This window comes from Crotalus tigris, unplaced genomic scaffold (assembly GCF_016545835.1).
Source record: "Crotalus tigris isolate CLP2741 ecotype Arizona unplaced genomic scaffold, ASM1654583v1 scf7180000024461.5605484, whole genome shotgun sequence".
Taxonomy (NCBI): Eukaryota; Metazoa; Chordata; class Lepidosauria; order Squamata; family Viperidae; genus Crotalus; species Crotalus tigris.
The window spans coordinates 802,980-830,649 of record NW_024100632.1 but is presented as its reverse complement, the minus strand read 5'-3'; the positions used below and the strand labels follow the sequence as shown (position 1 = coordinate 830,649).

General features: G+C 41.9%; 1 protein-coding gene across 2 annotated transcripts in view; it reads right to left on the bottom strand.

Annotated features, from left to right (window-relative positions):
* The window catches only part of MED13L (mediator complex subunit 13L), a 131,864-nt gene that overhangs the window by 84,717 nt on the left and 19,477 nt on the right, over nt 1-27,670 (bottom strand). For both annotated transcript variants that reach the window (XM_039332602.1, XM_039332601.1), the window contains exon 2: nt 22,740-22,977. In XM_039332602.1, coding sequence (XP_039188536.1) covers nt 22,740-22,977 — 238 coding nt within the window. The remainder of the gene's footprint in view (nt 1-22,739; nt 22,978-27,670) is intronic.

Genomic DNA, 27,670 nt, shown 5'->3' with positions numbered 1-27,670 from the left:
AAAATTAATTTTGAGTCCGTTCAGTGTGCAGAACGACCCAACGGTTCATACCGAGGACTGCTGCAAATGAACTCTTCATTTCTTGTAATAACTTTACAGCACAATATACAGTATACATCGTATTAATATAACATAACATATAATATAAAGTATATTATTGTATTATGTCATATTATGTTACGTTGCTGTAGTATATGACATTGTAACAGATTGTATTATATCCATACTGCTATGAACATCTATTCTCTCTGATGCCTTTAAATTTTTAATGACTTTTTATAAATATGTTATTGTTATGCACCGCCCGGAATCACTCTTTGTGAGATGGGCAGCCGTATAAATTTGCTCTGTGAATTAATAGTGCTACAACCAATGGCGGCACCACTCTCCTTTTCCACTGTATGCAAGCCACTATTTGTTCATCCTGTGCTGTTTCGTTTGCTATGAAGACGATATCCTAAATGCCTGGAAACAAAGACTTAAAGAGTCAAGCAGATCATTTTATCTGTAAAAAAAAAAACCCAACCTTTACAGGGATTTAATTGAAATCAGACTCGACGCAGCCATCTCCACAATCCTGGTGTTGCCCTTAAGGTGAAATCTGTGTTCCGGATGACCATAGAACTCTTGTCATTATGCATTAGCCTCAGATAAGAGTCAACCATCTTTTTGTACTTGCCCGGAGCCACGGCTTCCTGTTGCTCACAGTCAAATTGGTCACATTAGATAGGCATACCTACATTTTTACTGATGAAGAATCCCAGAAATCCTTTGGGGGGGAAGTTTGGTCTACGTGACAAACACACCAAACACTGTCCGTACAACCGAGACTTTACCTACCAATTTAACGAGAGGGGTCATTACAACCAAGAGAACATCTTCACATAAAGAGCAGCTTTCTTTGAAGGGTATTCCGCGTATCCACTACCACATGCTTTGATTTTAATTGCACTCAGGTGCAGGAGAAGAGGAGTCAGAGCAAGGGGGAGGGAGGGGGTGGTGGAGTTAAGCGAGCCATCAGCCTAGAATCGTGATGTTCTCACAAATGGCCCAAGTCCAACCCCTCTTGAATTCCCACGACTCTTATCTAGCACTAATTTAGTACTGAATGTTAGTTGACTAGATTCTGGTGTGTCTGCTTGAGCAATAAATCTCTTTAACTACAACTTAACGTAGCAGCTGACATCAGGCATCAAACAAATTCCTGGCTTTTTAACTGGCCTCAGTTAATATTTTAATTTCATGTGGGGTCTTTTCTACGCCCTTTCAGAAAGCCCGACGCCCTTCTCCCCCTTGGAGAGCTAATGGTGGAGCTCCATGCTGGAGGATTGATGGCCGATTCTCTCTCTCTCTCTCTCTCACACACACACACACACACCACTCTCTCCTCTCTACCCCTCCAACTTCTTGTCCTCATATTGCTCTATTCTTGTTGTTTTCTTTTTCATTGTTTATTTTATTGTGCTACTATTTCACTTCTGTTTTCTTTGCGCTCTTTTCGTTTCTTCCTTTTTATCATTGTAAGCCAGGCTGGAGCAAGCTCGTGGAGAGATGGGCAGCAAATAAATTTAACAAACAAACAAAGAAAGAATCCCTGAACTATCAACAGATCTCTGGGTCTTAGCAGCTGGAAGATCTGAGGGCCCCATGTAACCCATCTCGTATTATCAGAAATAGGGGGTCTGTTCTTTCTTCTTGCAGCATCTTGCAAGCACATTCCTCGTGGGCATCCAGGTTGTCCTCGAGTTGCAATAGTTCATTCAGCGATCATTCACGATTACAAAGTTATGTGGTCATAAATCAAGGACTATCTGTACTAGCAATAGTAGCACTTAGGCTTATACACTGCCCCGTAGTGCTTTACAGCCCTCTCTAAGCTATTTACAGAGTCAGCCTCTTGTCCCCCAACAATCTGGGTCCTCATTTTACTGACCTCAGAAGGACGGAAGGCTGAGTCAACCTTAAGCCGGTCAGGATTGAACTCCAGGCTGTGGGCAGAGTTTGCCTCCAATATGGCATTCTAACCACTGCACTATCAGGGTTCCTGATACCACCGGTAACTGAGGTGTGTACGAATTGAAATGCCACTGAAATGCAACATTTTTTTTGAGTCATGGCTATCTTTTCTGCCCCAGAAAGCTTTTCTTCAGAAGAGAATACAACGAGGCAGATTTGACTAATATGCTGAATGTGAAAATCAAGAGGAACCAAAGCGTGTAATTCAATAATTGCAGACTAAATATTTCAACGAAAACTTGGAAGAGTCTTTTCGTTCCATTTTGTTTGGTTGTATACAACGACGCCTTTGAATAAATGAAATGGTCTGCCAAGCCAACGTGTGGAAGACAGAAGCTTTAAGCCACTGGTTCAGGTTACATAAAGGTAGTCCTCAACTTACGACCGTTAACGGAACCTGGCATTTCCATTGTATCTCAAGATAGTCTTAAGTCAAGGCACCCTTGGGACCCATGCGATTTTATGACTTTTTTTTTTAATGGCGGTAGTTAAACGAATGCAGCCGTCAGTCACCCATTTCCTATAATGGGCATTTTTCATCTGGAAAATACATCGTAATTCAAGGGCTGCCTCCAATATGGCATTCTAACCACTGCACTATCAGGGTTCCTGATACCACTGGTAATTGAAGTGTGTACAAATTGAAATGCCACTGAAATGCAACATTAAAGTTAAGAGGCGAGTCTGTTCGTAAGTATGAGTTGTCCAGCTGTCCCTAAGCCGGATGTTCTTAACCCAGGAACTGCCTCTGGTCACTCATGCTGAACCTTGCTCAGAGTGGATAATACATTTTGGGTGCAAGTCTTCACAGAATTTTAACTCTCCAGAAGTTTAAAAAAAAAAAAAAAAGTTTTGGACTGGCAGGAAATATTGAAAAGGAGGCCTCCATTCAGCACAGCTTTTTTTTTGGTCAAAAGGTTAAATATTTCTCTTTTTGCTATCGATCAAGGGTTTCGTTTATTTATTTATTTAAGGGCCCCTGTACGGTATTACAGGATTTATATGCCACTCCAATCAACTGGTAACTCTGAGTGATGTATCTTCCACAAACCGGTAATTGGATTGAAGCGCAATTACAGCTAAGACTGAGCAAAACCAATTAAGATAAAAACAAAACAAAACAGTGGCTGCTCACATCCTAATTCCCTAATATTCCTCGATGCCCCAGATTTCAGAAGCCTGGCTCAACTCTTCTTGCCAGTCCTTTTAGCCCTTCGGAGGACGGATATATGGCTCTTTTAAATACTAACCAGGAAGTGGATAAAACCTTAACTCAGAAAGGAAAGAGGCTGAAAGAGAAGACCTCAGCCTCAGGGTCCCTACGGTCAACGTTTTACAGAATACAGAATAATAGAGCTGGAAGGGACCGTGGAGGTCCATCTAGTCCACCCCCCTGCTCAAGGCAGGAGACCCTATAGCAGGGGTGGGGGACCCTGGCTCTTTTATGACTTGTGGACTTCAACTCCCAGAATTCCTGAGCCAGCATATTCATTCCGGATTTGTTTTCAGCTCTTGGCTCTTCAAATATAAAGCAGTGATGCTTCCACTGGGAATAAGGCGATGCCAGATCACTGCCTCCCTTCCCTTTCAGCCCATAATGCGTTATAAACGAGATCCAGAAAATGGGAAAGTCTTCTAGAGAGCTTTAGATGTAGGGAAGAGGTTGACGCTTTCCTGTAACTCTCAGCTGCTGGCTGGCTCAGGCATTCTGGGAGTTGAAGTCCACAAGTCACAAAAGGGCCAAGGTTCCCCACCCCTGCCCTAGACCATTTCAAACATCTCAGATATCTGGGGCTCGGCTGTGGTTATTATAAGACAGTGGTTCTCAACCTTTTTAATGCCGCGACCCCCAACCGGTCGTAAGTTGAGGACTACTCAACCGGTCGTAAGTCGAGAACTACTCAACTGGTGCAGCACCGTTTGCAGAATGGGACTTTTGGAGGGCTCAGCAGGGCAGAGACAGCCTGGACAATTCCTATTGGCTTTTGAAAGCCAATAGAATTAGACTCTGTTCAAGAGAGTCTATTCTATGGGCTTTCAAAAGCCAATAGAATAAAAGGGAGTAGCACAGCTAAGGAAGAGGGGGAAAAAAATGGCGGACTGCGTTGTTTGGCGACCCCCGTGAAATGGTCGTTCGACCCCAAATGGGGTCCCGACCCACAGGTTGAGAACCGCTGTTATAAGAGGAAGACTCTCTATACTCCAGTCATGGGGGGACAAAGGTATTAGCAAATCTCCTTTTCCAGTCATGGCAAACAAGATGGAGCTGGGAAGCAGAGTTCCGACTGCTCCCCAAGCAGCAGCGGAGAGTCCAAGTAAACCTGTAGTAGCTTTAGAGTGAGGCCTAAATACAGCACAATCCTCTAAAAGCCCTTCTTTCCCTCCTGCCAATAGCAGAATGTGTCACTAGCTGGAGGCCTATTTGCTAAGGATTTCCTTTCTGCAAAGATGTTTATAGAGGAGACCGCCGCTTACGGAAGGCAATTTCTGGAGGAGCTCGTCTCTGAAGATCCTTTGAAAGAGTCTTTTATTTGCAGGGAAGTGTCAACCTCCTGCCTCTTCCTACATCCAAAGCTCTCTAGAGAATTGCCCGTCTTCTGGATCTCGTTTATAACGCTGTGAGGGGCTGAAAGGGAAGGGAGGCAGCGATCTGCCATCGCCTTGTTCCCAGTGGAAGCATCACTGCTTTATATCTGAAGAGCCGAGAGCTGAAAACAAACCCGGAATGAATATTACTGCCCGCAAAAGAAGAAAAAGTAGCTAACCAATAGCCCATCCCTGCGGGAAGTTATGCCAAGTTAGACTTAACAAAGGGGAGTGCTGGAAGCTACCCATTCAATCCATGAGTCCGTGCAGGTCAACAATACCTTCATTACAGGCTAATGATGCCCTATCTGGGAAGGGGGCAAGATGGCTCACGGTGTTCTATCCCAGCCTATTGCTGTCCTTGTTAAAGGCACAAGGACCAAATCCCTGCTGATGCAATAGGCTGGAGACTCTGCAACAAAAGAAAACTCTTTTAATATGGTTGACAAACCTGTCAAATAGTCCAAAACACAAACAGCAAAACTCAAGTCCAAGGGAAACACAATGCAAACAGATGAGAAGTCACAAGCAAGACGAACAGACCAGGATTCCAAGAAGCACTTTGCAAACGGTTGCTTCAGCAACCAGCACCGCCCACACCTCCTCTCTTTATACAGCAGTCCCAAGGCGTTGCCTCTCAGTGCCTTCTCCTTTTTCCTTGGAGTAGTTGCATTGACTGCTGCTGATTTACTCTTGCTAATTGACGACGGGAGCGTGCATCAATTAGCAAGTCCATCAGATGTGATTCCTCTGAGTCTGACTCATTCTCCTCACACAGCTGAGCTTCATCAGGAACACGACTGGAGGGCCCAAGCTCTGCATCAAACTATGAGTCCTGTAATTCATCAGAGCCTCCCTCTGCCCCTGATGGCCCTTCAAATGCCTCCTCCACCTCCTCCTCAGATTCCTCAGACTCAGCTGTTGTGAGCACAGGCTGGCACGGAATCACAACACACGGTTAACAGCCTAGGTTCGAGACCAGAGCGTCACGCGATGGGGTGAGCTCGCGTTCTTTGCTCTACCTCCTGCCCTCCTGGCAGTTCGAAAGCATGCAAATGCAAGTAGATAAATAGGTACCACTTCAGTGCGAAGGGTAACAGCCTAGTCATGCTGGCGGTACGACCACGGAAGTGTCTTCGGACAACGCTGGCTCCCTGGGCTAAGAAACGGAGATGAGCAGCATCCCCTAAAGTCGGATATGACTGGACAGAGGAAATCTTCACCTTTACCTTTAATGCCCTACCTTGGGCATATCGGAAATGAAACAAGGACTGCCTCCGTGCAAAGCTCCCAATCCAGGTCAACTCCCGATCCAGAATTAAAACGGTATCAGTATTACAACAACATAAAAACCACATTAATCGGGAGACCGAGATGAGCAGCATATAAATTTGATAAACACACCTTTTTTTTCCTTAAGCAATATTTTATTTGTCTTTGATTCACGCAAACGGTGCGCATCCAGCTCTTAACACAACAAAACGATGTGCGAAGGCCCAGCAAACACACTTATTTAGTAAACGTTCGACCACTTTAACCAGGGATGTCTTGATACTAGTCGCCAAACACGTCTTCCTTTCGTTTCCTATAAAAATCACAGCGAAATATCGAGCTTGCTGATTTAATTATTAATGTTTTCTTTCTGCACGGTGCTTCGTTTTAAACCGTTTCGGGGTTACAGAACACAGAGAAGCAAATCTGACCTTTAGCTTCTCTATAACTAAAAGCAGTTAATTATCTCAGGGTTTAAAAAAAAAAAACAAGGAAGGAAATTGATGTTAACAACTGAGGGATAAATTCCACTGAAAGCACTGGACACAGTTCTAGAAAAAGATAAAAGCATGCAAAATTAGTTCCTTGAATGCAATGGATTGCTATTGTTGCATTGCTAGAACCAAGGTCCTGTTTAAATAACCTTCCCAGCTGGCTTCCGACATGCACGGTCAATAGGGGAAGCTAGATTCGCTTAACGACCGTGGGAGTCGCTTAACAACTACAGTGGTTTCATTTAACAAGGGTGGCAAACCAAGGTCGTCAAATGGGGCAAAACCTGTTTAATAACGGCCTTGCTTAACGACAGAAATTTTGGTGAGGACCGCCCGTATAAAAACATTTAAATGATATATATCTGCGTGACCTTTCAACTGAGCGATGCAGGAAGCCACTCAAAGAAAATCCAGTCCTACTAAAAATACAGAGATTTTTTTCCCCCCCTTTTGCTGCTTTTGCAAACGCCAGGAAATGCCTGTAGGTAAATCATAGTGAGAGGGGAGGCAAAGCCCACTACTAGGAGCATAGAAATGGCGATGGGGGCAGATAAAATTGGGCCTCTCTTACTGCCCTGACCGTTCCGTTTCAATTCAACGCCCAACGAACTGCAAGGGTCCCTCGGCCAATTCCCCAAAGGAAGCACCACTGGCTGTCAGATTTTAATCACCGACAAGGCTTTAAGAGCATCACTTTAGGAAAGCTTTTCTTCTCGACAGAAATCCTTACAAATGCCTCTTGAACACAGCCAGGAGAGAGAGCCTGGTTCGGCCAACAATGGAAGCCTCTGCAGGGAAACGCAGCGCAAGCAAAGGTCATATTTCTCCCCCCTTCACGCGGTTCCGTCGGGTTTCTCAGGCCTGCCATAATCTGAGCGGCTCCGTTTCTTCCCTTTGGCACAAATTGTCAAGCACGTTATAAAGACACATACACACACACACACACACACACAAAAAAAAAAAATGGATGGAAACTAACCAAGGAGAGAAGCAACCTAGAACTAAGGAGAAACTTCCTGACCGTGAGAACAATTAACCGGTGGAACGACCTGCCTCCAGAAGCGGTGAATGCTCCAAGGCAAGAAAACTCTCTTAACAAATGTCTCACTTAGCAACATAAATTTTGGGCTCAATGGTGGTCGTAAGTTGAGGATTACCTGTATACACACAAACACTGATCTCAAGCCATTATAAACTCATCAGCTAAACAGATTTTACCTGTAATACATCTTTCATCCAAATGCACACAGCTTTAGGTAACTGTATAAGCCCACTTACTGCACTCTGTACAGATACACACACACACACACACACAGAGCCAAGACTGAGCTATATAAAAAGGAATCCACCAATCTGCAGCAACAAGTCTAAATATAACAACTCTACTTAATGGTTGCCAAGCGAAATTTCAGTATAGGAATTTAAGATTTAGACCCCAAGTAAAATTGATACTAATACACATAAATTACAGATCATTCCAAAGACACACACTCATGTTTTCAAAGTAAGGTTAAATCCATTTAGAGAATCAAAAGGTGCTCTACTCAAGTTATCTGAAAGCACTCTTTTCTGCCGATTGTACAATGCAGTGTTTCGCATTTTAAAAGCTCTTGAACATTAGGGGAAAATTGACCCTCTGTTCTGAGGGATTATAAAGAGCTAGATGTTTGAAATTTTAATTTTTTTTTTTTAAAAAAAGGTCTTTTGAGTTTTGCTCATGTTCTACCTAAGAAAAATGAAACCACCGTATGGAATTGATAAAAGCTGAAAGACTCAGCGGAACAAACATTGCTTTCTAACCAAAGTTTAAAGAATAGCCATCAAACAACACTGGAAAAATGGTATAAACACAGCTGTAGCCCCTCTCCAGAAGAACTGAAGGAGAACTATGGGGTCCTTGGTGATCTCTGAGCTGGTTTTCTTGCAAATATTTCATTATCCAACTTGGTAACATCGTCTATCCCCCCCTCCTAGCACTGATGATGTTACCTAGTTGGTTAATGAAATGTCTGCAACAAAACAATTCAGCTCAGACAGGACCGAGGACTCCACATTCCTCCTCCTTCCCCCACTGATGATGTTACCTAGTTAGGTAAAGAAATGTCTGCAACAAAACAGCCAAACTCAAAGAGCACCAAGGACCCCACAATTCTCTTGTATTGAAAAGGACCACTACAACAGATCTCTCTTCATTTCAAACTTTGCCCTTCAACAGCTACAATCATAACTTCTTCTTTTTTCCCCCTTGAGGTCGAAGAGAAACAGACAGGACCTAAATTACTAGTTCAAACTGCAGTGTGATAAACATGTATTTTGGGTGCAAGCCCCCCCCCCCCAAACGTAGTGAAGCTGATTTCCAACATTTAGCAGTTCCCAGTTAGCTCAGTGCCCTGCCATCGGTGTGCAATGTGGCTCTGGACCTAATGCTGTCTTTTCCAAGAAAGCTCGGTTATCTGTGTCATCATCACTTTTCCAGAACTGTTGAGGCAGCAGCTGAAATATTTGCATTGAAGCTTCATTAAACGTGCAGCAATTTAAAAGTCCCCAGTGTGCCAGAGTGGCTGGATTAAAAGTGACAGGAAAGGAAATAGCAAAAATATCACCTTTGTCTGCAGTGTGGCCCACCTCTCAGCTGAAGTCCATCTTGAACACAAGGCCAGGCTAAAAATGCCAAACCAGTCATCTGGCACTACCCTACGAAGCATTTAGTATTTTCAAATGAGTCCCAATACCAGCACGTGGAAGTCATTGTTGTTGTTGTTGTGAACCTTCAAATCAATCTTGTCTCTACAGTTTTCTTGATAACTGTGGTTTATTTATTATGGTGATGGTTGGTCCTCAGTCAGCCAGATGTTCAGACTGGATTTAGAACTGTTGTCCACCTACTGAGTCCTTCCCAAGGACCTGGGATAGGCAGATGTTGTTGTCTGGTGGTGCTTAAAGGTCCCGCCGCAGGATATAAGCTGTTCCAAGTAAAGCTGCCTTTTGCAATTGACTGATGGGGATTTTGTCAACGCCGAGGGCATTCAAGGGGTGCTCCAGATGTTTTGGGATTGCACCCACGATGCCTATCCCTAGTGGTGCTCTCTTTGCTTTCTGTGCTGCAGTCTATCGATAAGTCTTTTTTATTATGGCTATCATTTATTGATCAATCTATTTTTAAAGGGGTTTGCTCTTGCCCCCTTTTTGCTAGGTCTGACTAAGAGGGACTTGCCTTCTGAAGCTGTGGGTGCTCCATCGCTGAAGAAATTGGGCAACCATTTGTCTGGAATGTAGTGTCTCCTGCTTGAGCAAGGGGTTGGACTAGAAGATCTCCAAGGTCCCTTCCAACTCTATTATTCTGCCTTCTCTAAAGTCACCCACTTGGTTTGTGTCTGAGGTAGGACTAGAATTCACGGTCTCCCAACTTCTAGCCTGGTGCTTTCCACTATTTCACCAAACTGGCTCTCCAGTTTTAACTTATCCAATAGCCAATCTGGTAACAGACCAAGTTTCTAGTCTCTCAAAATTGGTGGGCTCAATTCTTATACAGCTCTTGAGACCCCTTGCATCCTCAGTCCTACATCAGGGACCCATGGAGGAAATAATAAGGTATCTAAAGAGTCTATGTCCTAAACTTGCACCCTTCAAACGAGACGCTATCTGTGTGACTAAGTTAACAGCATTTTAACTTCATTCAGGTGATACCTTCCCCCAGTACAGATTTTGGTCTGTAAAAAAAAAAAAAAAAAAGAGGCCTTTGCATGTGTACAGTTCACAAAAGTTGCCCATGCTGTTGTTTTGAAAAGGGACCTGTGACTAATAAATACCCACCTAAGCAACAATTGTTTTTAATAAGAAATTTCTGCCCGGTAAGCAGTTGTCTCCTTTCCAAGATATTTGCTTTTAATAACTAACAGCCAGACTCTCGATGTAAGTTCATCCCACCAAGTATTAACAGCTTAAATTCCATACAAAATTACAAGCTTCAAAAGCTGAGAGCATCATTTAAAAAGAGGGGGGGGATTAATAGTTTCTCCCCTCTAAACATTTTTCAATGAAATCAATGAACAAGTTAAAAAATATGGGTTAGCTCTTAATTAGCTAGCAGTTCCATCAACTATATGCCAGTGTTAATAAATAACATATAAATTTAATAAACAGAAGTCTTGTGTTAAATCTTTAACTCCTGTAACCCAACCAATCCTCGTATAATCAAGGGTCTCGCTTAGCAACAGAAATGTTGGAGGAATTAGCTATTCCAACTTTAGCAGATGAGGAGGGTGATGATGATGTTGATGATGATAATGGAGATGGTTTTGCAAGAGATCAGAAAGCTTTGTGGCTCTAGAACATTCCTCCGCCGCAACTTGACTCATTGCCTTGGAACAAGATCAAATAAAAAAATACACATAACAAGACTGAAAGGATTGCTAGCTTAGCAACACAGAACAGGTTGGTGGAGTTCCACCAGGCTGTGTAGATACAGAAATGGTCTAATTTCAGATAAAATCACTAGGCAGAATTATTTTGAAGTTTCTAGTTGAGCATCTTCAACGGGCTGAATCTGTTCATTTCATTACACTGATAACTGGCTCTAAAGCAATCTTCAGGAGCCATCATGAAGTAGCTGAGCATTAACAAGTTACACAAAAAATTAGAGGTGATACTAACAGGGCTTCCAACAGAGAGTAATGGATGAAGGGAGAATGAACCTTCAGCTTAACAAGTTAGACTGTTGTTTACTTTAAAACCTTCATGGCTAAGAAACTTGTGGTTTTCTTGATCTAACTGCAATTTGCAGAATCTGTCATTGGCCTTACTGATCAGGACAGATGGAACAAGATCTTCAGCAACATTGTAAGGGCCACAAGTTTCCCCACTTCTATCTTACACTTTACGACTGTGGCAAATTTTATAGAGCAGTGCTTTTAAAAGTAATGTGGATAACATCCTAGTTGTCTTTTAAAAAGAAAAAACAAACATATCCAACGATTATTTTAGATGCTTCTGAGTGTGTGTATGTCTTAGCCTAAGCTAAACTGCTCATTTCGGCATAATATTTTACAGTCTGAAACATGTAGTTAAGGTGCCATTTACAACACGATAAAACCTTGTTTCCTATTGCGGAAAAGCAAACGCTGAAAAAGAAAAACAAGCAAAAACAAGAAATTAGACGGGAGGGGGGAAGAAGCAGAACAAAGTATCTTTAGGTGGGTGTCCAAACCCATCTCTAGCTATTTCCATAAGAGATTTGTTTATTTTAGCATAATTTGGCAGACTTTTTAAAAAATTACATCAACTGCCTCGGTATTTACCCAGAAACAAAGTCTGCCAAACATAACCCTTTGCGGGAAATTCCTGATCTTGCTAACAATGTCTTCCTTTAAAAGATGGAAGAAGCCCCAATGAAATCAGCTCTTCTTAATTTACTAAGAGGCGAGCAGAAGAGAAAGTAGTTGGAATTTAGCAGGAAGTGACCATGGTCTTAAAGGCAACTAAAGCTGAATATATACCTTGGGCTTAAAAAAAAAAAAAAAGCAGATTTTAATAAACACAGAGCAATGATGAGTAGGATTCCACAGCAGGACACTGTGGGAACAGCAGCTCAAGACTGTGAATATATTTGTAAACGGATGTGCTAAAAGTACAGTTACAAAATAAACATATCTCAGAGGGGGGGCAAAAGAGGGGGGAAAGATGAAAGGGTCAGTGTATTGTACAAATACCTTGCTGGAAATCTGATTTAAAAACACACCCAGATACAAACATAAAAAGAAAAAGGGAAAGCTGATGAAAGGAAATATAGGTGTCTAAATTTTAAGAGAGAGCGCAGCTGAAACTCAGGGGGATCTAAAATTAGCAAAAAATGTTCAAAACAAAGGACCTCGAACATGTTAGGGGGATTAAGGAGAAGGATTTTGGGGGTGGGGGTGGGAAAGAAGCAGTTACCTTGCTTACTCAGCAAAAACACTTACAAGCATAATTAAGTTAATTCTTCAAAAGCAATTAATTTCTTCAAAAGCAGACAAACAGCATGTAAAGCTTTCCCATCCGAAAGAGTAAATTGGGAAGTAGCCTGGAGAAATATTTCATGAAATTAAAAGGCTGTCATATAACATGACAACCCTTCTACAAACAAATATTTCTCCCGAAAAAAAAATGTCACAGGGTGTGATCGCAGAAACAGATTGCCTCATTTCCAGAACAGATTTTACACGTGATTCTACAGCTCATATTAACAGTTTGCTTCCAATAGCGTTCCGGGCTTTTGAATCAACTCATTTTAAATTTTTCCATGGCTTTCCCTCTGGAAAAGTTTCTGCCTTTCTGCACGATTGCAGACTGTTTTTCCATGGCCCGATCCGAATGATCCAGACAGGAGGTCAACGTAGCCCATCATGCACGGTGCAAACCTTTGTTCGTTCACCGAACTTGTGTGGGCCACCCAGCTCACAGCAATTCTGGGGGATATACGTGCAAATTGAAAGCAAACATAAAAAGAGAACAAAACATTATCAAAACTATATAGATAATCATAAGCATAAAAAAAAAGAGTTGTGCTCTTTTCTCCCATGTCCGAAGAAATAAGAATCTATGGGGGAAACTACCAAGGCTGAAATAGAACTGGAGCATTATTATGTCATTATTTTTATTTTGTATCGTTTTTATTCCTTTTACGTTGTGTTTTTGTTTCCTGTAAGCCGCCTTGAGTCGCTGTGAGCAAGTAGGCGGCAATACAAAATTTCCAAATAAATAAATTAAATAATCTTATGCACATACACACACACACACACACACACACACTATATATATATATATATATATATATATATATACACACACACACACACACACACACACACACACACACACACACAATTTTGTGGCTGACAAAGAGTTAGTGGGAGACTAGTATAGCTATTTCAAGCTATACACACACACACAATATATATATATATACACACACACACACACAAATACATACATACACACACATATTTTATATACACACATACACACACATATATACATACATACACACAATTATATACACACACACATACATACATATATGCGCTGATGCTTTGTTTAAACTAAATTTGTATATGAATGATTGCATGACCTCTGTAGATGCTAAGATGCTATATGGTAAATAAATAATATATAAAATGTAGAAAATAGGATGGAGAACACCCCCGTTGAGACTTATGACAACACTTTTCCTGGAGACCTGACTCTTGGACAAATCTGTGCAAGAGCAATAATTATTGGTTGGGACAGGACAGTGCACATTCCAAATTAACAACTCATCTGTTTGTAAAATTAGTTAGATGTGCTTTCAAACAGGATAAGAGCCAAGGTGGCGCAGCAGTTAGAGTGCAGTACTGCAGGCCACTTTAGCTGACTGTGTTCAGCAGGTCAGCGGTTCAAATCTCACCGGCTCAAGGTTGACTCAGCCTTCCATCCTTCCGGGGTAGGTAAAATGAGGACCCAGATTGTTGGGGGCAATGTAAATATATATATATATATATATACATTGCTTACTGGTGTATACCGCTTAGAGAGTGCTTGCACTTAAAGCGGTATATAAGTCTCATAAATAAATAAATAAATAAACAGGTGTCTCTCGTGTCACCTTACGGGGCTAATAAATTTAAGGTCTTGTGAGGATCTTCTTCGAGGTTTTTCCTGCACACAGCTACCCATTTCAAGATTTGTATCAAATCCCTTTTCACAGCACGGACCTTAGCAATGAATCCCCTCAATCCAGATCATATCAGAAGCTCACCCTTGTTTAAATAACTTCATTTCACCGGGGTGGGGGGGGAGGAAAAAGAAACCAAAACACATCTACTAATAAAAGATATTGCTCTAATTTCCCCAATAAATAGCCAAAAAGGGGGAGCAGGAGGGAAAACCTCCTGATTAAAGTTCCCCCTCAGGCAATTAAAAAAAAACATTCGTTTAATGATTGTTTAATTTTCACATAACTAGAATAAATACTGCTCCGCTGCTCCCTTGGTATAATGTCTTATTTTCATGGAAAAAAACTAATTACATGGTTCAGTAAGTTGCCTGTGGTAAAAGCACTGATTTTATTTACTTTCAGAAGTTGGACTTCAGCTCAGATTCAACCCTCTAACTAATTCCAACCACATTTAATACTTCTCTCAATTCCTTTCAAGCATGTAGATCTTGGGGTTCAAGCTACAAATATTGAAACAATTCCCCATAATTCCTGCTTATTTGTCGCTGGAGCTGACAGGGGTTGGTTCCAGTTTTTCAAAGTATATAACCCCAACAACCTGCACATCTCAAAAATGCAAGGATCGCTTAGGTGAGTACCATAAAAATGGGGATGTTATGTAATTTTTTGTTTTCTGAATAAAATATATGAGCAATTTCCCCTGCCTGGGAAAACACATGGCATTGCATCCGTCCCCTTCAGCGCCGTTTCCCAAGTCCTCTGCAACAACCAACTTGCTGCAGAAAAGCAGAAGAAAACCACACAAAGCAGAATTTCCTACAGGTTGTTTTCTTCAAGCCACAACAGAGTGTTGGAATAGATGCCACAATAGAACACATACCATCCCATCTCCTCCGTGTGTGCACTTTGTTCCCTTCCCTCTCCCGTATGGGTCAGTCTTAGCTGAAATGAGTTTTAAATTGAAGTTTCCTATTTATTGCATTCATGTTTTACAATGCATTTTAACTGTAGGTCCGGCAAGATGGAAAGAAAGAAAGAAAGAAAGAAAGAAAGAAAGAAAGAAAGAAAGAAAGAAAGAAAGAAAGAAAGAAAGAAAGAAAGAAAGAAAGAGGGACGCAACAGACAGTGATATAGATAGATAAATAGAGAGATAGATAGATAGAGAGAGAGATAGAGATAGACATAGAGATAGATATAGAGATAGATATAGATATATAGAGAGAGTATATATAGAGAGAGAGGAGGGAGGGAGGGAGGGAGGGAGGGAGGGAAGGAGGAAGGAAGGAAGGAAGGAAGGAAGGAAGGAAGGAAGGAAGGAAGGAAGGAAGGAAGGAAGGAAGGAAGGAAGACGACAAGCAGGCAGGCAGGCAGGAAGGAAGGAAGGAAGGAAGACGACAGACAGTGACATAGACAGACAGACAGGAAAGATATGATAGCTGATGGATAGGTGATACAGAAAGACAGAGATTAAAAAAAGAGAGCACATTTTATAACTCCATGAAAGGCAGCGACTGAACTTGACCCCTGCCCTCGGAAAGAGAAACAACCAGCCATCCAGAGTGAGAAGGCAGAAGGGTCTGGAAAAGTGACACGAAGTAAGGGAATTGGCTTAGCATCTCGAACCCATGTCAGCTGCCACCAGAAATCTCATTCCCTCCCCCCCCCCCCCCGTCATTCTTCTCCTAACAGAATAATCTATCCTGCAAAAGACCTGTGAATTGCATCTCCCAGAGGCCTGAAATTACACTCCAGGTTTCTTTACTTTCAGCCAAGAATTTTGCCGAGAATAGCACTGTTCAAAAAACCTCGGGGTCTACCCTGCCATTTCTAGCGCCTGGAGTGAAAAAATGGACTAAGCATTGTTTATCTAAGGTCCCCGAATGCAGCTCTCTGTATAAGAATAATAGAATAAAACGATCTGGCAGTCTCAATCTAAATTGCAGTTAGGTAATACTTTCATCTGGATGTGATCAATGAAAATGTCACAAAGACAATTTATGTAATAAAGTGTCCTCAGAAACTGGTATTTAATTGTTGTAACAACCATGCAGGGAGGCATGCCTGATCAGGAAAGGTATCAGTTAGGAATTTAAGGCACTATTTAAATCAGGACTTGTTCTTTCTGATTTAAATTGCCTTGATTAAGACTAATCCGTTTTGATCAACAGAAGTGACAGCTTCAGAAGCCTGGTAGGAAACAGGGCTCCCCAAAGGCCTTCAGTTAATTCCATTTCTCTGTCTCACAAGTGCACAAGTACATCAACATATTGTCTAAATTTACCAATTCTAAAAAAAAAAAAATGAAACGAAAATAAGTTACCCGATGGCACATCTTAAATATTGTCTCGTAATCAGCTGCAAAAAGCCCCCAATATTTTTTTTTCAAAAAAAAATCTTTCTGAATTCTACGTACTCATTTCCTGAGGAAGGAAGGAAGTGAAATATAAATACACAAAATATACAGGAACTCTGCTACAGATGGCAAAGAAATACGATATCCAGGAAGTGCCCCACACGCTATACAAAGCCTTTAGTTTTTGCCAAATAGTAGCTTATTCTGCTTCTAAGATGTCAGCCAGATGTCAGAGTATAAGGAAGCCAAACTATAATTGATTTGCAGAAGTACAGTTAGTGTATGAACAATACTTTGGGATTTATTTATTTATCGTATCGCACATTCAAATCACATTTTGATAAAAACATAAAGAGGAAAAAATATAAAAGACTACAAATGTGTGCCCAGGTGACAGATACAATTTTTTGCTTCATTTGTCACAGCCAGGAGGAAATCAGCAAAGTCTTCATTATAGGCTCTATTTTGTCACTCAGGCACTTTATGTTGGAGAGTTTTGTTTTTTTGGCCCTGCAGTCACAATTTGGTGATGGCATTTTGGCCTATTATAGAGGATATCTGTACATCTACCATGGCCGGTGTAAATTTGGTTCAGTGTTGCATTTTGGAAAAAAACACCTGGATTTGACCAGCCCTGTGTGATATGAATAATCTGAGATATTAACAATAAAAAAGAACTCTATCGGAATGTGTTTTGAAATGTTCTGTTTGTGAAGTCACTATCGGTGAAATTAAGCCAACTCCCAAAAATCTGGGAGGAGGAGGAGGAAGAGGAGGAGGAAGAGTTGTCTGAATAACAGACTTCCAAGAATTTTCAGGTGTTTTGGAATTCGACTCGGTCTAGACCAGGGGTCTTCAAACCTGACCCTTTTATGACTCATGGACTTCAGCTCCCAGAATTCCTCAGCCAGTGTGGCTGGCTGAGGAATTCTGGGAGCTGAAGTCCATGAGTCATAAAAGGGCCAAGTTTGAAGACCCCTGGTCTAGACAAATTCGACTTGGTCTTTTGTTGATTGTTTTCTTGCAGACCTTTCATTACCCAACTGGATTATCATCAGTGCTCAGAGCAGGAGCTGGAGATGTTCCCTAATTTGATGAAACCTCTGCAAGAAAACCACCAATGTCAAAAAGCACCAAGGACCCCAATCTCCTCCTCCTCCTCCCCCCCCTTTGGCACTGATGCTGCTGCTAGTTGGGTCGTGAAATATCTGCAAGAATGGAATGGGGACTGCTCTTATTTATGTTTGTATATAAACTCAGTAGGTTGTCTACTCACTACTAGTGTATAAAAATGACCCCTCCTTCGAACCCTGAGCTGCAAATATTCTCCTTTATTGGTAAAGTTCACTCATTTGATTATATGATGGATATGTAAAACTATGTTCAAGGTGTGGCTAGCTCTTATTTAATCACCAGGGCAATAAAAAGGGTTATTCCGTGGCATCCATTCTCTTCATAAAACAGTGTCCAAGTAACACAAATCATATGTTTAAAAAAGAACATCTATCGAATGCTTTGCCTCTTCCTTTAGACACTCTCTACTACCTCTGTGTCGAATTTTAGACTCCCTTGAAGCAACTGGTGCTTTCTGAAATGCCACAAAGTTCAATATGTACTGAGAGCCCAATACAAAGTGATGTTTTTTTTCCAAAGGATTTACAAGCTTATTTTCAATAACATTCCAAGTTACTAAGTATCTCCTGTTCCTGAGATACATTGAAAAGCTACAGAAGCAACATGCAATGGATTATTAAATAATGGCAACCATAAGGATTTTCATTTTCCCCATAAACCTTTAAGAGTAAACGGAAGCATATGTCATAATGGTGCAGTCCCATTTCAGTGCATATAAAACGGTCCAATAAAAAGAACTTCTAACATCATCTTTGGTATGTGCTTGATTATAAACATTCAAACCGTCTGAAGTGCTCTTGAATAATTCCCCCACATGCAATCAAAAATGTAAATTAAAAGGCGCCGAACAACTGGGGGGAAAAAATTAAATACAACCTGTAAAAAAATCTGCATAGGATAAATAGTTGCTTTAGCGAAGGTCCAAGCTGTTCTTGACTTGCAACCGTTCATTTAAACAACTGTTCAAAATTACAACGGTGCTGAAAAAAAAAAAGTGGCTTACCACTGATCCTTGCACTTATGACCGTCACAACATCCCCCAAAAGGTCATCATATCCAGTGGGACTGATTTAACTGCTTTGCTTAGCAACAGATGTTCTGGTCCCAACTGCAGTCGTAAATCAAGGGCTACCTGTGATGTTACTCAATTAGTAAAGATCGGGTTAGAATCCACTTGGGAGGTGGGATTTTTCAAGGACTACAACAGGATTACATGGAAGGTCCCCAGAAAAGTTGCTTTTCGTGTATCTTTCCTTGTGTGTTTGGCTCAAAAGCACATACAGGCAGTCCTCGACTTACGACCACAACTGAGCCCAAAATTTACGTTGCTAAGTGAGAAATTCATTAAGTGAGCTTTGCCTCATTTTACAGCTTTTCCCGTCACATTTGTTAACTGCGAAATTAATAACACGGCTGTTAAGTGAATTTGGCTTCCCCATTGACTTTGCCTGTCAGAAAGTCACAGAAGGGGGTGGCGTGACCCCGTCGTAAATGTGAGTCAGTTGTCCAGCATCCAAATATAAATCACGTGGCCATGGGGATGCTGCAATGGTTGTTAAGTATGAAAAATGGTCATAAGCCCCTTTTTCCAGTGCCGCTGTAGCTTCGGACGGTCACTAAATGAACCGATGCAAATTGAGGACTCACTGTGACGAAGAACTAGGCTGTTCAGTGTTTATACCAAAAAGCTTCCTAAGAAATCCACTTTCTTTCCACAGAGGCCTGCTACCCCTTTTAAAAAAAAAAACCAAACCCCAGATCTTCCCAATATTAAATCTATTTCTGTAAATGCCCCTTCTCTTTCTTGGAAGACAACTTTAGCAGAAAACTGCTCATCACCTTACGTACATTTCTACCAACAACAGGTGCTGCAATTATTTCTTCAAAATAGGTTCCATTCCAATATATGTCAGGCAGAGATACTGACACGGAGACCAAATGACAAATTCCGGCTCCCAGATGCGGCGTGCTTTTCAATTTACAATTAACGCCGTCCAGCAGAAAGTTACTACAGCTCGGATCCTTCATGCATCACGCAGAAGCCCGAGACACCTTCTTTTTTTTTTTTTTAAATTTTAATAGCAGGAAAGCAAAACAGTCAAAAGTTGTGCCTTCCTTCCAACAAGAGCTGCTTCCTTCCAGTAAGGGTGCATTCCCAAGCTGCAAACTGCATTTGGAAAATAAATAGGCGACATCACATCAAGAGGAGGAAGGAAACGTATTATTAAAGCCTGGCTGGGCAAAGAGGCAGGGCACCCAGACTGCCATTCTGAACAGGCGTCCCATTAAAAAAATTAACATCCATGGAACTCTTTTGAGGTAGCGCTTCCGTTTCGTGATAAATGGCTTGCTACCTGCTTCAGCTAGGCCAAGAGGCACATGGAAATCAACCCTGTTCAGAGATTCCCCGGGTTCTTCGCCAAGAAAACAATCTGGTATTCATGAAGACATTTCTTTTATACAGGCCAGAAAGAAGACGAGACGGGAATGTCGCCAGGAGTTCAAGAAAAGCAGGAACAGGCTTCTACCCCTGCAATCCAGGCACAGCGAAGGACGCGGCGTGTCAAGACCTTACTAGAAGTGGACAGTCACTCCTTTGTCGCCGTTGGACGAAGCGCCAAGAGGAACTTGTTCCCGGCGGTCCTCGGCTTACGACCACGACGGAGCCCAACATTAAGCAAGGCGGCTTGCCCTGTTTTACGACCTTTCTGGACTCCTGTTAAGGGAATCGCTGCAGCTGTGAAGTTAGTAACACGGTTAAGTGAATTTGAGTTCCCCGTTGATTCTGCTTGGCGTATGTATGTATGTATGTATGTATGACACTGACTCATATTTATGACGGTTGCAGCATCTTGGGCTCACGTAGATCACCTTTGATGACCTTCTAACAAGCAAAGTCAATGGGGAAGCCAGTGTCACTAACTTAACAACAAGTGTCACTAACTTAACAACAAGTGCAGTAATCCACTTAAAAACTGTGGCAAGAAACGTTGTAAACTGGGGCAAGGTTCACTTAACAAATGTCTCGCTTAGCAACAAAAATGTTGGGCTCCACGGCGGTCGTACGTCAAGGAGTAGGGACGTGAAGAAGGGTACCTTACTCGAAGAAACGGAAGGAAACAGGTAGCTGTCAAAATCTGCAGCGCTGAACAGAAGGCGCATCCATTTCCCACCATCTGGTGTTTTTCAAAATCAAGTATCAACCCGACGTACTTCAAGGGTGGATCTACCCTTCGGAAAGGTTGGCTGCAACAGCCCAACGAAGCAAACTGAGGATGTCCTTAGCTGAAGACAGCCCATTAACAGAATTAAATGGTGAACATTTCTAGTGCTAAGGTTTGATCTGAACAATACACACCCTGCCAAGCACACGCTGACCTACATCGAGCCTTTTATTGTCAGAAAAGCGGATGGCAGGTTCAGAAATAAAACCTTATGTTGAAGGCTGATGCTCTGCTTTACACAATGCCTCTTCTCCGCATCTGTCTGTCTTACTAGCCCTCTGCATTTATTTAAGGTGGGGAAGCGTACAGGGGGACCACACAGGTGCCTGTGTGCACCACATTCTCCCTCCTAGGGGTGAATCTGTGGGATGGAGTAATATTTCACGCGTTTTCAAAGCAGCAGAAGGATCCAAACGACAGATTTTGTGAATGGCAATGAGTTGACATTAAACACTGCCAGGCTGACCATACTCCCACAAAGTAAGCACTTCTGTTCATACGATGACTTATTTATATACGGTCACCTAAAAGTAAAAAATAAAAAATAAACCTTAATATGAGGTCTCTGTTGTTGTTTTTAAACCAACAATGACATGTGTTTTCCAGATGTTTCCCACCTAAGAAGCCAGACAGCAACTATCACTGCAGCTTGTCAGGCACACACAAAAAAAAATCAGTTCCACATGGGAAGGTCCAAACAAAAGGATTTCTTACTAAAGCCTATGCTGGCTCAGGAATTCTGAGCCAGCATAGTCCATGAGTCATAAAAGAGCCAAGGTTACCTACCCCTGGCCTATGCATCTTCTCAACTCATGGTTAGCATCTGCTAGGAGTTGGATAAGGGTTAACGGAAATCAAAGGGGATTGGACTTAGCTTGTGATTCCGTAGGGATTCTAGGTTGATCCTCTTTTGACTCTGCCCCCAAGTCCTGCCACTCCTCCTCCTACAGCTGCAAAACTGCAAATTTTATATATATATATATACATAAATATATATGAATGAATGAATATATATATTCATTCACTGTAACATAAGCAGTCTACCAGTACATAAAATTAAGCAACATTTTCCAAAAGCACAGCCATTGATCTGCCTTGAGGTAAAATGGCTTTGAGAAATTAGATGACTGATTCTATTTTCATCATTTGGGTCCAGGTTACAAATACTGGCCTGGTTCAACACAAAACTGTTGCGTTAGTTGGGGCAGGCATGAACACCAAAACTTTGGCCCCTTGCAACAGATTGGGATTGGGATCCTTGTGCAAATGTACAAATTCATCCACTTTTTCTTCCCATAATTTGAAAAGAAAAAAAAATGATTTAAAACCGATGATTGAGTGTTTACTTGAAGGATTATGAGAGTCACCAAACCTTTATAATCTTCACTGATCTACTTTGGTTCAATGTGCACATTTGGATCCCCAAAACCACAAACATTCTCCCATCCAATCCAATTTTTTCTAGTCCATCATTCATATAAATAGAATGGGGATCTTTTTTATACCTTGCAATGTATACAGGTATTCCTCGCGTTACAACAATTCATTTAGTGACCGTCCAAAGTCACAAGGGCCCTGGGGAAAAGGGACTTATGGCCATTTTCACACTTACGACCGTTGCACCGTCTCCATGGTCACTTGATCAAAATTCAGACGCTTGGCCGCTGACTCATATTCGTGACGGCTGCAGTCATGAGATCCCCGTTTTACGGCAAAATCAATGGGGAAACCAGATTCACTTAACAACCGTGTGACCATCTTAACAACTGCAGTGATTCAGTTAACAACTGTGGCAGGGAAAGTCGTAAAATGGGGCAAAACTCATTTCACAAATCTTTTGTTTAGCAATAGAATGTCTGGGCTCAATTGTGGCGGTAAATTGAGGACCACCTATATAAACGACGAACGCTACATTCAAGAGAGGCTTTCATTGCAGAATTAGAGGAGGTAAAATATGTATATATACTTACTGTGTAGCTCATGGTGTATTACATCTACCAGGTTCGGCTCGTCTCCCCACCAAAATATCCACAGCTCCTTACAGTTCGGTTTGACATCACGACGCCAAACACACAACAGATTGGCCTGTAAACAGCGGATGAAACTCAGAAGAATTGGGTCATCTTGAGCAGGGGCTGAGATAATAGGTCCACAATCTCCATGGCCTTCAAAGTTGTACCTACGCCACTTGATGCCTGTCAGTTCCGCCTGCATGACACCACAAAAAATATAAATAAATAAAAGCAACATGTTATTAAAAATCACAGTTTTTACGGCCAGCTGATTTGCAGGATTATTTCCATCCCAATTCTAAAACCTTAAGCTGCTAAACTACAAAAAAACAAAAACCATCACCCAAATGAAAACTGTTTTAACACGGGAAGGATTGCTCCCCCTTAATATTTCCACCTAATGGTCAGTTGCCCTATTTAACTGGAGAAGCTATTAACCAAATAAACGAATAAATAAAACTAAAGAACACACTGTATTTACACTTTTATCCCACTGGGAAAGAGGGAAGAGAATTATCCATATGTCTGTAATAGAAAAGGAATAAGCAGAAAGTATGATAAGTACACACTGTCATATTGCTCTTTTAAAATCCTAACAGGACAAAACAGAATAACAGAGTTGGAAGGGACCTTGGAGGTCTTCTAGTCCAACCCCCTGTTCAAACAGGAGACCCTATAAGCATTCTGTCCAATGATGGAGCACCCATAACTTCTGGATGGAAGCCGTTCCAGTGACTAATTCTCACTGTCAGGAAATTCCTCCTTAGTTCCAGGTTGCTTCTCTCCTTGATTAGTTTCCATCCGTTGCGTCTTGTCCTGCCTTCTGGAGCTTTGGAAAATAGGCTGACCCCCTTCTCTTTGTGGCAGCCCCTCAAACATTGGAAGACTGCTATCATGTCACCCCTCCGTCTTCTCTTCATTAAACTAGACATATCCAATTCCTGCAACCGTTCCTCTTATGTTTTAGCCTCTTAGAACATATCTTGGATCTTAGAAGCAGATCTCAGAATGTTAGAATCTTAGAAGCAGATCTTAGAAGCAGAGAAGAACTATTATAAGCCTTTGAAATACAGTGATTCTAAGCCAGGATCTCAAGCAAACTCAGTTCAATCAGAAACAGTATAGCTAAACCTGCTAGCGCTGAAAACTGAGATTCTATGCAAGTCCAAACCCCTGGCATTACTAATCGCATAAAACACAGACTCGTGAACTAGCAGTCAGTATCTTTGGCTTAAAAAAAGAAAACAGAAAGGAAAAAAGAAACTTTAGAGGAAAAAAGATCTTGACAACTACTTTCCTTTATGCAATATCACTTGTAGCTGCCTGAAGGGCTGAGGCAGCTAATACATTGATTGCATAAGTAATAAAAAGATGGGAAAAATATGTTTCACTTCATATTGATCTCTGCCACTTTCTTAAATTATAATAATCACCAGAAACAGCTGCTACAAACACAGCGCTTAGCCTTTCATATCACAGAAATGCAGCCACACACATTTGAACCCGTGGAAAGCTACTTCATCAATTGCTTGAATAATCGATCCGCATCTCAAAAAAAAAAAAAACATTTAGCAAATTGGGGAGAGGGCTCTTTTAAGAAACCAATAAATATTCAGAGCAAGATCTCGCTTTGGATACTTGCATTTTCCTTATTGACAGGAATGCATGAATTTTCCCTATAAGTAAACTAAATGAAAACAAAAGGTAATTTATCAGGTGACATTCCACAGTGCGCCTACCGACTTTATTCTCTAATGAAGCAATCGAGCTGCATTTCTGCAGGCACACGCACACTCACAAACACAATTCTGAAAGCAGCTATTTGCTTAATTTACTACCACCCTCAATCATATCCTTTCCACAAGAGGCAGATTTAAAGCTAGAGTTAAAGCCGGGAAGAAACCACAGAAAATCCCTAATGATAATTCCTCCAATCTGCAGTGACCAACAACGACGACAACAACAACAACAAAAAATAGAGCAAATGCCAACCCAACAATGTGAAAAGGAACAAAAGAGGCAATTGTAGGTAGTCCTCAACTTAGGACCAGAAGTGAGCCCAAACTTTCTGTTGACAAGCAAGGCAGTTAAGTGAATTTTGTCCCATTTGCGTGCACGTGTGTGTGCCTGTCGCTCGCGCTAGAGGAGATTCACGTCCGTTTGCTTGCCCATCGCTCGCACAGCCCAGCTTGAAACTGGCTGTGGGCCACAGTCTGGGGCTTGGGGAGCCCTGCTGTAGACAACTCTACCATACTACTATGATTAGGGGACTGGAGGCTAAAACATATAAGGAACGGTTGCTAGAATTGGGTATGTCTAGTTTAACAAAGAGAAGGACGAGGGGCGACAGGATAGCAATCTTCCAGTATCTCAGGGGCTGCCCCAAAGAAGAGGGAGTCAAGCTATTCTCCAAAGCGCCTGAAGGCAGGACAAGAAAACAATGGATGGAAACTAAGCAAGGAGAGAAGCAACCTAGAATTAAGGAGAAATTTCCTGACAGTGAGAACAATTAACCAGTGGAACAACCTGCCTCCAGAAGCGGTGAATGCTCCAACACTGGAGGTTTTTAAGAAGAGACTGGACAGCCATTTGTCTGAAATGGTATAGGGTTTCCTGCCTGAGCAGGGGGTTGGACTAGATCACCTCCAAGGTCCCTTCCAACATTATTACTATTACTACTACTACCTACTACTACTACTACTACTACTACTACTATTATTATTATTAACCTTTTCAAATGTACTATATAGCTGTCCAAATCTTGTAATAAGTCAGCCCCTTCTGCTGTATAAATCAGCTTAGCTGCTGCTTCTCTTATTTTTCCTGCCTCTGGAAAAACTGTTAGCCTTAAGGGCAACTGGCATTAATGCTGCCTAGGCCAACTGAGACCTTGTACGCCGATTTTACAGAAATCTCCTCATAGAAGACAGAAGGGGGGGGGAAGCCCTCCTGTGAATTGCCACTCAAATGCTCACTGGGGGAAAACACTTGAGATCAAAACAAATGCTGTGCCTGAAAACCACTAGACCAGATAGCTTTCACCTAATGTAGAATAATAGGGTTCGATGGGACCTTGAAGGTCTTCTAGTCTAGCCCCCTGCTCGAGCAGGAACCCTATAACAGATAGTCCTCGAGTTACAATCGTTTCCTTTCGTGACCGTCTGAAGTCACAACGGCGCTGGGAAGAAAGGTGACGTATGACCCTTTTTCACACTCGTGTGCCTTGCAACATCTCCACGGTCAGGGGATCAAAATTCAGACGCTTGGCAACTGACTCGCGTTTATGACGGTGGCAGAGTCCCCGGGGATCACGTGATCCCCTTCGGCGACCTTCTGACAAGCAAGGTCAATGGGGGAGCCAGGTTCACTTAACAACTGTGTGGCCAACTCAACGAGTGCAATGATTCACAATTATGGCAAGAAAGCTCGCGAAAGGGGCCAAAATTCACTTAGCAACTGTCTCGCTTAGTGACAGACACTTTGGGCTCAACTTTGGTCATAGGTCGAGGACTGCCTGTTATCACTCTGGACAAATGACCGTCCAGTCTCTTCCTAAAAACCTCCAGTGATTTTTTACATATTCTTAGATCATGATTTCCCAACCTTTGCAATTTTAAGCCACGTAGATTTTAACTCCCAAGTTGGGAGTTGAAGTCCACACGTCTTAAAGTTGCCCAGCTTGGGAAATCCCTGCTTAGATCAGGGGTCCCCAACCCCTGATCCATGGACCGGTACCGGGCCGTGGCATGCCAGCAACCAGTCCACACAAACAAGCAAAGCCCCATCTGCAAGATGCAGGCAGCACACAAAACCACACACCTTCCAGTCCGTGGAAAAAACCTCTCTCCACGGAACTGGTCCCTGGTGTCCAAAAGGTTGGGGACCCCTGCCTTAGATGAAGCCTTTCTTCCCCGATATCTGTCTTCCTATTTCCTGTTTTGACACCACTGTGTTTTCATTCTGAGGTCTCAAGCACAGCATCTCAAACATCTTTCCCCAGATCGTCAATAATTCTTGGCAGAAAAACAATAGAAGTTTAGTAATAAATGATATTTATAAAATAAAATAAAAAATGAGCAGGGACCTACAAGTCAGTAAGGCATTCCATTGCAAATTGCTCCGATGTGACCTATCAAAAATCTGCCTGCTCTCTTAAATAAGCATGGCGGCTTCTGATGGCGGTAGCGTTAATTTTAAGAACTTGCCACCTTATACAGGCTGTGCTTGCACGACACATGAACCTGAGCTGAAATAAGAATGTAGTTCAGCATCTGCCGGGCAGACCGGCATCTTAAAACTTATGTGGTTTATTTATTTTGGCCAAGTATGTTATGTAAACAAAGCACTTGTGTTTGGCTAGGCAGGCTTTCAGAAGTTAACGTGTTACGTGATCCAAATTATGTGATTTCTACTTATTTTCTGAGCTTCCTTGTAAAGACGATGCCTCGTAATAGGACACCCAATAAATACCTGGCCAATATCCATTCACTGTAAGGTCTCAGAAGCCCAAAACGCGTAAAAATGTACCGACGTTCACTCTCTCAAAACATTACAGATGGTCCTCGACCTATGACCACAATTGGGCCCAAAATTTATGTTGTTAAGTGAGACATTTGTTAAGTGAATTTTGCCCCATTTTACGACCTGCCTTGCCGCAGATGTTAACTGAATCACCACAGTAGCCAGTAACAGTAATCAAAATTGAGATGCGTGGCAACTGACTCACACGTATGACGGTTGCGGAGTCCCAGGGTCATGTGATTCCCCATTTTGTGACCATCGGACAAGCGAAGGCAGTGGAAATGCCAGATTCATTTAAAAGTCGTAAAATGGGTCAAAACTCACTTAACAAACTTCTCACTTAGCAACATAGAAGTTGGGCTCAATTG